This window comes from Petaurus breviceps, unplaced genomic scaffold (assembly GCF_028583685.1).
Source record: "Petaurus breviceps papuanus isolate PSGF00001 unplaced genomic scaffold, PetGlider_PUasm1.0 76, whole genome shotgun sequence".
NCBI classification, from domain to species: Eukaryota; Metazoa; Chordata; class Mammalia; order Diprotodontia; family Petauridae; genus Petaurus; species Petaurus breviceps.
Window position 1 is genome coordinate 13,292,899 of NW_027186473.1, and position 12,285 is coordinate 13,305,183.

General features: G+C 38.4%; 1 protein-coding gene across 5 annotated transcripts in view; it reads left to right on the forward strand.

The window, feature by feature from the left end:
- The window catches only part of CEP135 (centrosomal protein 135), a 121,108-nt gene that overhangs the window by 51,131 nt on the left and 57,692 nt on the right, over positions 1-12,285 (forward strand). For all 5 annotated transcript variants that reach the window (XM_069105272.1, XM_069105270.1, XM_069105274.1 and 2 more), the window contains 3 exons: positions 6,468-6,583; positions 6,654-6,808; positions 7,412-7,467. In XM_069105272.1, coding sequence (XP_068961373.1) covers positions 6,468-6,583; positions 6,654-6,808; positions 7,412-7,467 — 327 coding nt within the window. The remainder of the gene's footprint in view (positions 1-6,467; positions 6,584-6,653; positions 6,809-7,411; positions 7,468-12,285) is intronic.

Consider the following 12,285-nt stretch of genomic DNA (forward strand, 5'->3'; position numbering starts at 1 on the left):
ACTTACACAGGTGAGAACCAGCAATATATGCCTTTTTCCTTTTTTTTTTCAAATAAGTTTTTCTTTACTTCTTTTTTTTTTTTAAAGCAATCGGGGTTAAGTAACTTGCTCAAGGTTACACAGCCAGTTATTTCTGGGTGTAGTGCTAAGTGTCTGAGCCTGGGATTCAATCTCCAGGTCATCCCGACACTGGAGCTGGTGCTCTCACTCGCTGAGCCACCTGGCCGCCTTTAAGCAATTGGGGTTAAGTAACTTGTTCAAGGTTACACGGCCAGGTGTTTCTGGGTGGGTGCTAAGTGTCTGAGCCCGGGATTTGATCTCCAGGTCATCCCAACACTGGAGCTGGTGTTCTTACTCGCTGTGCTACCTGGCCGCCCCTGTAATGTTTTGGAAATTTTTTTTTTAAGCAATTGGGGTTAAGTAACTTGTTCAAGATTACACAGCCAGTTATTTCTGGGTGTGGTGCTAAGTATCTGAGCCTGGATTTGATTCCCAGGTCATCCCAACACTGGAGCTGGTGCTCTTACTCGCTAAGCCACCTGGCTGCCCCTTTTTCTTTACTTCTTATCTCCTATTTATCTTTATCTCTGAATGAATTTTGGAAATAAGAAAACCTTATTTTGTCTGTCTCTTGTTCTGCTTCCCTTTTGTTGTGTCTTTCGTAGAGCCTGACTCTGAAGCAGCATCAGTAAGTTAAACCCTTCAGGATAAATGCTGCTGCTGCTTCCCTCCAGTCAGTGAGATAATACTGAGTAAAGTGCTCTGGAAGATACAAAAGAATTGAATTACACTAATCTTGCTGTCCAAGAGCTTACAGGCTAGTGATAGGAAAAATCGGATTCATAGGAAACTTTAATATGGGGTTAATTTTGCATTCAAAGAGACTTGCACATGCAAAGATAGTATGAAGTAATGCAAGAAAGAGTAAAGTCAGATTGTGGAGGTCTTTGAATAGAAGACCGAGTAATTTAAACTTAGGAGGCAGTAACATTCCCATGAGGCTTGGACACTGTTCTTGTTCTTGAAGAAGTGATCTTTTGGAAGATTTGGTGCAGTGATACACAAAAGAAGCGTGAGCATGTGCAGTGATGGCACAAAAAAAGCCCCCCCAAAAAAGATGCTTCAGTACCTGGCTGTGATGGAGTGACATTTGTCAAATGGAGTGATTTGCTTGTAGCACACTGGTTATTCACAGAATCAGAAAAATTGAGGTAGAAGGAGCCTTAAAGCCATTTCCCAATATATTAATGGTCAAAGGATATGAATATGAAGGGAATATGATGGAAATATATCCAAGCAATCAACAACCTTATAAAAAATCCTCCATTTTTTGGCTGGAGGGACATCGGGAGAGTAGATCACCAGCAGCTTTGGTGCTTTCCCGATTTATCAACCCATAAATGCCAAAGACAAAGTGAGAGGTCACTGGACTTTGGGAACAGGGTGTCCAGGAGTGCGGTCCAGCCTCTGCCCCTGGAGGGAGAAGCGGTTGGGGTGTGGCAGCTGCTGCCGCGTGGCTGCTTCATAGCTCCCTCCTTGTAGGGGGATCAAGCAATCACTCTGAGGGGTAATTGCTTTTGCTTTAACCTTCTTGGATCTGAATAGCTGTCTAGGGTAGAGGTCCTGGGGTGCATGACCAGGTGCCAAAGAGGGTAGAGGCTTCAGAGAGGGCATCCAACTAATAGCTCCAGCAGCTGTGAAAACCCCAGCAATTTGGGACAAAGCTCTCTTCTCTGGAAGCAGAGTTCTACTGTGGCAAAGCTCAAAAGTCAAGTAATTGAATGGCAACATGAGCAAGCAAAGGAAGCAAAGCAAGCACAGCAGTTAAACCTTAGATTCCTTTTTGGGGGACAAAAAGGATCAAAGCGTGGAATAGGAGGAAGACAGCAAAGTCAGAACTCCTGTACCAAAAGCTTCCAAGAAAAATATGAACTGGTTACAGGCCATAGAGGAGTTTAAGAAGGCTTTGAAAACTAAATAAGAGAAGTAGAGGAAAAATTGGGAAGAGAAATGAGACCAATGCAAGAAAATCATGAAAAGAGAGTCAACAGCCTGACTGAAGAAAATAACACCTTAAAAAATAGACTAACTCAAATGGCAAAAGAGGCCCAAAAAGGCAATGAGGAGAAGCATACCTTAAAAAGCCAAATTTGCCAGATGGAAAAAGAATCTCAAAAGCTCACTGAAGAGAACCATTCCTTCAGAATTAGATTGGAGTAAATGGAAGTTAGTGACTTTATGAGAAATCAAGATACTATTGAACAGATCCAAACAAATGAAAAAATAGAAGGCAATGTGAAATATCTCATTGGGAAAACCACTGACCTGGAAAATAGATCCAGGAGAGATAATTAAAAAATTATTGGACTACCTGAAAGCCATGATCAAAAAAAGAACCTAGAAGTCATCCTTCAACAAATTCTCAACGAAAACTGCCCTAATGTTTTAGAACCAGAGGGCAAAGTAGAGGTTGAAAGAATCCACCGATCACCTCCTAAAAAAGATCCCAAAAAGAAAACTCCTAGGAATATTATAGCCAGGTTCCAAAATTCCTAGATCAAGGAGAAAATATTACAAGCAACCAGGAAGAAACAATTTGAATATTGTGGAAACACAATCAGGATAACACAGGATCTGGTGAGGGATTGAAGGGCTTGGAATAAGATATTCCAGAGGTCAGAGGAGCTGGGATTAAAACCAAGAATCACTTATCCAGCAAAATTGAGTATTATGTTTTAGGGGGAAAATATGGTCATTCAATGAAATAGAGGACTTTCAAGCATTCTTGATGAAAAAACCAGAGTTGAATAGAAAATTTGACATTTAGATACAAGAAGCAAGAGAAGCCTGAGAAGCTAAACAGGGAAAAGAAATCAAAAAGAACTTATCAAAGTTGAACTATTAACATTCCTACATGGAAAAATGATCATTGTAACTGTTGAAACTTTTCTCAGTATGAGAATAGTTGAAGGGAATAGAAATATGTATATGTCTATATAGGAGGGTATATGGGCATATGAATACGTATGTGTGCATATATGTTTATAGGTATACATAGAGGGCACAGGACCAACTTAATAGGAAGGGATGATACTTAAAAGGTGAAATTAAGAGGTGAGAGAGGAATATAATGAGAGGAGATGGGGAGAGACAATGGGGTAAACTATCTCATATAGACAAAGTTAAGGGAAAATGGCTACAATGGAGGGTAAGAACAGGAAGGCAAAAGGGAATGGGTCAACCTTATTCTCATTGAATTTGACTTAGGGAGGGCATGCCATATATACTAAGTAGTGTATCTCACCCTACAGGAGAGTAGAAGGGAAGGGGATAAGATGGGAGATGATGGAGAGGAGGGCAGGTTGGGGGGGAGGGAAGTTAGAAGCACACACTTTTGAAAAGGGACAGGGTCAAAGTAGAGAATAGAACAAGTGGGGGGTGGGATAGGATGGAGGGAAATATAGTCAGTCTTTCACAATATATCCACTATGGAAATGTTTTGCGTAGCTACACATGTACAACCTATATTGAATTGCTTATCTTCCCAGTAAGAGTGGGTGAAGAGGGAGGAAGGGAAAGAATCTGGAATTCAAAATTTTAAAATGAAATGTTAAAAAATATATTATTATTTCTTTTTGCATGCAACTGGGAAATAAGATATACGGGCACTGGGGTATAGAGATCCATCTTGCCTACTGGAAAGTCAGAGGTGGTATGGGGGAGGATATAGGAGAGAGCAGATTGGGGGGGCAGTATACAGTGGGATTGCTGTTTAGGGTTGGTGAGTAGGGGAAAGACGGGGAGAAAATTTGTAACTCAGTCTTGTGGAAATGAACCATGTAAACTAAAAATAAACATGAAATTTAATAAAAAAAATTTTTTAATCCTCCATTTCACTAATAACAAGAGAAATGCAAATGAAAACAACACTACCTTATGCCTGTCAAAGTGGCAAAAATAACAATTGTTGAAATGACTTTGGGAGAACAGGCATAATGAGTCACTATTGGTTGAGCCATGAGTTGGTCTAGCCATTCTGAAAAAGAATTTGAACCTAACCTAAATGTCACCAAACCGTGCATACCTTTTAACTCAATGATATCACTGCTAATTATATATCAAAGACCTATATATACAAAAATATTTAGAGTAGTTCAGTTAGTTGTTTTTCAATAGTATCCCATCTTCATGACCCCATTTGGGGTTTTCTGGGTAGAAATATTGGAGTGTTTTGTCACTTCCTTCTCCAGCTTGTTTGCTGGATGAGGAAACTGAGGCAAACAGGATTAAGTGACTTGCCCAGAGTCACACAGCCAGTAAGTATGTGAGGCCAGATTTGATCTCAGGAGTCTTCCTGATTCCCAGCCCAGTGTATCACCTAGCTGCCCATTTAAAGTAGTATTTTTTGTTATAACAAAGAACTGGAAGCAAAGTAGATGCCTACTGTTTATTGGGGAGTGCTTGAACAAATTATGGTATATGAATTTAATGGACTATTATAAGAAATGACTAGAGGAATGGTTTCAGAGAAACCTGTATAGTGAAGTATGAATTTATGGAGAATCAAATGAGCAGAGCTAATAGAACAATTTATGTCATGACTACAATGTTGTAAAAGAAAACAACTTTGGAAAGACTTAAGAACTTTGATGTACAGACCAACCATGACTCTAGATGGTCCTTTATGCTTCCCACTTGCTGAAAAAGCGATGATCTGGAAGTGCAGAATGAGACATACATATTCAGAGGCCAATGTAGGGATTTGTTTTGCTTTACAGTGCTTTTTTATTATGAGAGCTTTTATTTGGTTGGAGCAAAGAGTGGGGTAAAAAGTAGTGATGTAAAAAAAAAGAAATAGCATCAATGAAATACCTTTTCAAAGGCACAGAAGAGAGCAAAGGAAGTGAAGAAAGACACAGGCAATCAGGACAGTTTTGGAACTACTGTGTTGCATTTGTTACATACGTAAAAATAGATTATATGATAGCAATTCACAATTTTATGTATAATCCTCTTTCTTTTCCTTGCAAATGGAAGTGATTGATGTCTCTTGTTCAAGTTCATAATGATAAAAAGAAAGTTCAGAATATAAGATTAAAATTCACTAAAAAAACTTTTAAAAAGATTAAAAATAAGAAAGATATGTAATCAAAACAACCCCAACCTCACTGATTTAAATATACCTTTGACTCTGAAAATTGGAAAAACAAGTGGAAGAACAGATGATAACACCATGTAACCATTTTGTAAAGAAGTTTGACTAATTGGTGTATAGATTATTTGCCTTTACAAGTAGACCTTGAAACTTCATAAGAGCCTAGAAACTACCTGGGTGCAGTGAGCTTTTGACCTCCTTGCAGATATTCAAGGATGACAATGACTTAGAGGTTCCCAGATTTATTTGGCCTACCACCCCCTTAAAAAAATTCCTCAGCACCCCCTGGAAATCTACTTTCTTTTAACTCATTAATTTTTTTTTAAAGCAATTGGGATTAAGTAACTTGCTCAAGGTTACATGGCCAGGTGTTTCTGGGTAGGTGCTAAGTGTCTGAGCTGGGATTTGATCCCCAGGTCATCGCGACACTGGAGCCGGTGCTCTTACTCACTGTGCTACCTGGCCGCCCCTAATGTTTTTTTTTTTAATTTGCATCACCTAGGCTACTACCAACCCCCTGGATTGGTCCAGCACCCCCAAGGGGGCACTATTGCCCACTTTGGGAACCTATGACATAGCATATAAATTTGCTTCTAAAATCTTTCAAACAGGGACAATAGATTATGTGAAATAACAATACATAAAATAGCATGTTGCAGGGAAAAACAAGTTTAAAATGAGTTAGGGAGAAACCCAACTAAGCAAAATCAACTTGAAGGCATTTAAAAGATAAAACTGAAAGGAAGGACAAGTAACATGAAAAAAAAGAAGGATTCTCTATAAAAAAAGGTTCTTCAGGTTTTTTTTGGAATATCTCTCAATTAATCAATAGGTTCTATTATGCTTGACACATCAACCTCTATACATTTGTAGCAGTTCCTGAATAAGATCCATAGCCATGCGAAAGAGTTCATCTTAACAGTTTACCCAGAAAATGTCAAGAGGATGAAAACTATGTATTGTCCAATCAGTGATACCAAGTTAGATGGTCAGTGCATAGATGACATACTTGTATCTTGAATAGACAGAAGTTGCACTAATGGGCAGACATGGACAAGTTTCAGTTTGAATCATTAGAATCAGCACCTGCATTGATGAAAACTCAGATCTGTTGAACCAATATCAGGAAAGAATAAATTGCTTTTTAAAGAGGAACCAGTGGTCAGCATAAAAGAGATATAAACTAGAAGACTTTTAGAATAGGAAAATATTTGAAAATCTAAAGAAGTTTTTTGGTTTTCAAAGTATTGCTATCTCAAATTTAGAAACTTAAATATCAAGAACATTTTATATTTATATACTTATGCTTTAGGATAATAAATGAACAGCTGCAGAGAGCTATTGATGATTGTCAGCACCGATTTTCAGTTAAAAGTGAAGAACTTCAAGCCGCCCAAATGCAGATTGCATCCCTGGAGGAAAAAATAAGTACGTATTTCTGTACTTTGTCTTTCTTGACCATTTACTTAGCCTAACAAGTGTTCTTTTTCATTTATAGATAGGCTAACCAATAAGATCAGTTCACAAGATGAGGAGCTAGTTGCACTTAAAAATACCATTTGTGTTATTGATAAGGAAAAGGACTACCTTCAGGAAGTAGTAGATGAAAAGACAGAAAAAATGGCTAACTCAGAAGATAACATTGCAAATAAGGTATGTGTTGTCTAATTTCTTCATGTGAGTCTCAGCTCCTAGGAGTAGATTATAATATTCCAGATTAGCTAATATTTATCTTCATATCATGTGGGTTTAAATTATGACTTTACAAATACTAAGTTACCATGTTGTAATTAAGATAAGCATACATAATGTTACATGAAGTAAAGACACTCTACATACAATTTGTGAAGGTATGATTAATTTTTAAAATAATGTCCTTTTGCCCACCATTATATATTTAATTTCTTTTTGTCTGATCACATAGAATTTTCTTATGTCATAACACAATATAATATATCTTACATCTTAAAAATAATTTTTCCATTTTGGGCCATACTTCTGTAGATCAGTATTTATTATAGCAACCTTGGAGGCACTCTCCAGATTCTGTTGCTCAGTGAGAATATTCTTGTTGTGTCAAATCTTGTTTGACAGAGATGGCTGTGCTTCCTCCAGGGGAGGGAAATGAGCTTAAAAGAGATGTTTTGTAAGAGGATTTTTATCTGTACAAAGGGGTCAAATCTTATACATTGTGCTAAATAATAATTTTATATTAATTATTTAGAATTTTATAGTATATTTTTGTCATTTCTATAGGAAAAAACTATTTCCCATTTGCAAGTAACACTATCAGAGATGGAGTCAACAATAGGGTAAGTAATCACTGAAGTGGCACTCTGGCTTTTTATAAATTTGGTATAGATTTTAATATTAATTGGTCAATAAACATTTATTAAGCACTTACTATGAACCAAGAATTACACTAAGTGATGGGGATACAAATAAAGACAAAAACATTCCCTGCCCTCAAGGAACTCATGGTCTAATAAGGGAGAAAACGTGCAAATTATATACAGGATAAGTAGAAATAATTAAAAGAGGAAGGGCACTCAAATTAAGAGAAGTTGGGAAAGACTTCCTGTAGAATGTGAAAATTAGCAAAGAGAATTGTCCCAAAAATCTTGAGAAAAGAGAGTATCAAAAAGAGCATGATCAACAGAGAGGTCAAAAAGGATGAGGACTGAGAAAAAGTCATTGGATTTGGTAACTAAGAGATCATTGAAAACTTTGAGAGAGGAGAGGAAAAGAAGTGGAGGCATTGGTTGTAGATGGACTTCTCCAGGAGTTGAGCTACACAAGGTAAGAGAAATAACAGATGATGGGGATGAAAGGTTCAAGGGGGATTTTTTGAGGATAGAGAAGGTATGAGTATGTTTGTGGGCAGTAGGAAATGGCTGAAGGATAAGGAGAAATTGAAGATAAGTAAGAGAATGGAGATGCTAGAGGGGACAATCTGTTGGAGAAAATGGAATGGAATGGAATCACTTATAAATGTAGAGAGATTAGCCTTGGCAAGGAGAAGGGCCACTGCATCATGTGAGACAGGAGTAAATGACAAGGTAGTGACAGAAGACTTCTGGGTGATGTGAGATAAGGAAGAGGGAAGAAAGAGGAACTCTCAGCAAATGGTCTCTGTTTTTTTCAGTAAAATATGAGGCAAGGTTCTGAGTTTAGAAGGAGGAGGGACATGGGAAACCATGAGAAGTTTGAAGAGGGATGAAAAGATTCAGAATAATCACCGTGATATAAGTGGGGTGGAGAGTTAATAAAGGGAGGTGTAAAAGGTTCAGCTAGCAGCAGTGAGAACCCCATTAAGGTTATATAATATAAATATGTAGCGACCCAGTCAGTAATTTTACATGGTCTTCTCCATCTTTGTTCTCCAGTGTGTGTAGTAACAAAAGCAGCAGATGATGGGAGTGATCCTAGACTGAGACTTAGCAGGGGATAATCAGCAATATGATAAGGGGTCAATATAAAGACCCGTATAGAAGAGAACAATATAAAGTTGACCTGGTTCAACAAAGGATCAAGAAGGGGAAAGGAGGAGAGTGTGGCTGGTGCAGAGGTAATAGTGGGAAGGAACTAAGGATTAGAGGTCATGGTGTGGTTGGAGAGCAGGGTTTGGTATTGAAAAGCAGAGGAAAAGGTGGAAAGCCAATAGATTGTGATCAGATAAAGGAGTTTCATAGTGCCTGAACATGGAGGTGGTGCATTTATGAATGATGATAAGATCAAGACTATGATCATCTTTGTGTGTGGCTGAGGTGGGGAGGAACTGGGAATTTGGGGTGTTTAAGTCCCTTAGTATGAGGACAGGAGTTTACTGATTGATAGTAACCCCCTTATCATATTGTTGATTATCCCCTGCTAAGCCTCAGTCTAGGATCACTCCCATCATCTGCTGTTTTTGTTTCTATATATACACTGAAGTGGGGGAGGAAAGAAAGATTGTGAACCAGGTACTGACTTTATTGGGGAAAGAAGTAGATCTTTAGACAGCAGCTACCAGGATTATTATTAGATGATAGATATGGACTTTGTGAACCGCAGAGGAGAAGAGTTTACTGAGTGATAGTGGTAGAGAGAAAACCTTGACCTGGAAATGGCTACCTATTTCTGTATGCTGTCTCCCCATCTCAACAAGTGATTTGGGGAGAGTGACTAAAAGTGCAGCCAGTGTTGGAAAGGGTAGCCAGGAAGCAGAGTTGAGTGAGAGCCAGAAGATGGAAGGAGTGGTAAAGAAAAAGATTTATAATAAAAACAATTATTATAGTTCTATAGCAACTAATATAGTGCTAAACATGTAGATATAGAGTGAATTGTCAAACAGTGATGAAAAATAAGAAAACTTTAAGTATGAAATAGTTTATCAATTCTAGGTACATTTTCAAATTAAACTTTGTCCCAAACTGAACTCATTTCCTCCCACCCAATCAGATTTACTTTTCTGACTTTTCCTTTTTTCTCCATGGCAACATTTTCCCACTAATCCATCTGGAAAAATTCATGGTATTTTAAATTCCTTTATCACTGTCTGCATGTACTTCATTACCAAGTGCCATCAACTTTTTTCATCCATAGTCTCATCTATTCTTTCTTCTTTCCCTCCACCACTGCCGTGGGCTAGGACTTTATCCTTCTTAGATGAGTTCCTACAATAGCCACAAGGCCCCTTGCTTCTGTTGTCCTTGTTTCCCCTTATGTTTACATGTTATTGACAGTTTAATGTTCCTGAAATATTGTTTTCATCATGTTGCATGCTCTAAAACCTGGAGGGCCTTCTTACTCATGGTGGAATTAAATTCAAATTCCTTGTTCTTATATTTAAGGCCATCCATAATATAGAACATTCTGGAATAGCCTGCTCCAGGTTAGGCTAAGCTCTTTTTGCCCTTCACGAGTGTCTTTCTCACCTCTGAACCTCTTTGTTTCTGCTGATTCTACCATTTGAATTCTTTCCCCCTTCATCTCTTTCAAAGTAGTTTGTGTCATAAGCTTCCCTGTTGCCATATCTCTTTTTGGTTAGATTCTTTTTTGTTTGCTTATTTTTCCAGCGTACTTCTTGATGTTGGACTTTATGTTAGTGCTGGGTTCTGCTCACTTCTGATGAGCTTATCTGGCCCAAGTTTCTGTCTTTTTATTTCCTTTTGCTTTCACAGCTCCAACTGAGGGCCTTCCAAGTTTTCAGTGTTTCCAAAGTGGTCTCTCTTGACCTGAGTTCCCCAAGTTCTTGCCCCAGGTATGGGGGTATCAGCTTGTTTCTAGTTAGGATTTTTTAACAGACTGGCTGGTCTGCTGAAAGGTTCTCCAGGCTCAGAGAGATTGAACTGCTGGCTCCTCTTTGGTGTAGGATAGTATACTAATTCTTAGGATCAGAGCCACAGAGCTACCATTTGCTTCCAGAACTTGTTCCTTGCTCAGTACACGGCTAGGATCAATCCTCAAAATCACTCCTCTCCACCTGGATCTATGACAGGATACTGGATGGTGAGTGACGGAGCTGCCAGATGGCTCCCATTCTTGCCCTCAGAACTTGTTCAAGGTTCCCCTGGGATCTCATTCTGGTGTCCTGTCTCAATCTTCTCTCAATTCCTGGCTGCTGGAGCATTCCTCACCATAGCTGTCATGTACTCCTGGCAAGCCTCTCTCTCCCTCTCCCTAAGCTGCCTTGGGCTGGAAAAAATGACTCAATGTGACTTCCTGACTTTCCCAATCAGAATTCAGTCTGGTGCATTCTCTGTATCTTTGTTAGGAAGTTTTACCGGGAGAGGTAGACTCTGCTGCTGCTTCTCATTCTGCCATGCTCTCAAACCTCACTCAGCATTTCTTAGCATCACCAGCTACTACTAATCTCTTCTTCCTCTAACCATTACTAAATCATCTCTTACCTGATAACTTTTGTGGCTCTGTTGTATCATTCTTTTTTTTTTAATCAAATGCTTTATTAACTTCTGGTTTACATCATTCATTTCCACCAGATTTTGAGTTACAAATTTTCTCCCAATTTTTCCCCTACCCACCACCCCAAAATAATGATCCCACTGGATATCCCTTCCTCCAATATGCTCTCTCCCATATCTTCTCCCATAGTCCCTTTGACTTTCCAGTAGGGCATGGTGGATCTCTATGCCCCAGTGCCTGTATATCTGTATATCTTATTTCCCAGTTACATGTAAAATAATATTAATAGTAGTGTGTGTGTATATGTGTGTATATATATATACATATATATATATATATATATTTTTTTTTAACATTTGGTTTTAAAACTTTGAATTCCAGATTCATTCCCTTCCTCCCTTGTCACCCACCCTTACTGGGAAGATAAGCAATTCAGTATAGGTTATACATGTGTAGCTATGCAAAACATTTCCATAGTGGATATATTGTAAAAGACTGACTATATTTCCCTCCCTTCTATCCCACCTTCCACTTGTTCTATTCTCTACTTTGATGGTGTCCGTTTTCAAAAGTGGGTGCTTCCAACCCCAGGCTGCCCTCCCTTCCATCATCCCCCCCTCATCCCCTTCCCCCCTACTCTCCTGTAGGGTGAGATACCCTATTTAGTGTGTATATTAGTCCCTCCCTAAGCCAAATTCAGTGAGAATAAGGTTGACCCATTCCCTTTTGCCTTCCTATTCTTCCCCGCCATTGTAGCTATTTTCCCTTGCTTCTTCTATATGAGATAGTTTACTCCATTCTGTCTCTCCCCATCTCCTCTCATTATATTCCTCTCTCACCTCTTAATTTCACCTTTTAAGTATCATCCCTTCCTATTAAGTTGGTCCTGTGCCCTCTATCTATGTATACCTGTAAACATATATACACATATTCACATATGTATTCATATGCCCATACACCCTCCTATGTAGACATATATATGAATGTGTATATATATTTCTATTCCCTTCAACTATTCTCATACTGAGAAAAGTTTCATCAGTTACAATGATCATTTTTCCATGTAGGAATGTTAATAGTTCAACTTTGATAAGTTCCTTATGATTTCTTTTCCCTGTTTAGCTTCTCATGCTTCTCTTGCTTCTTGTATCTGAATCTCAGATTTTCTATTCAGCTTTGGTTTTTTCATCAAGAATGTTTGAAAGTCCTCTATTCCACTGAATGAC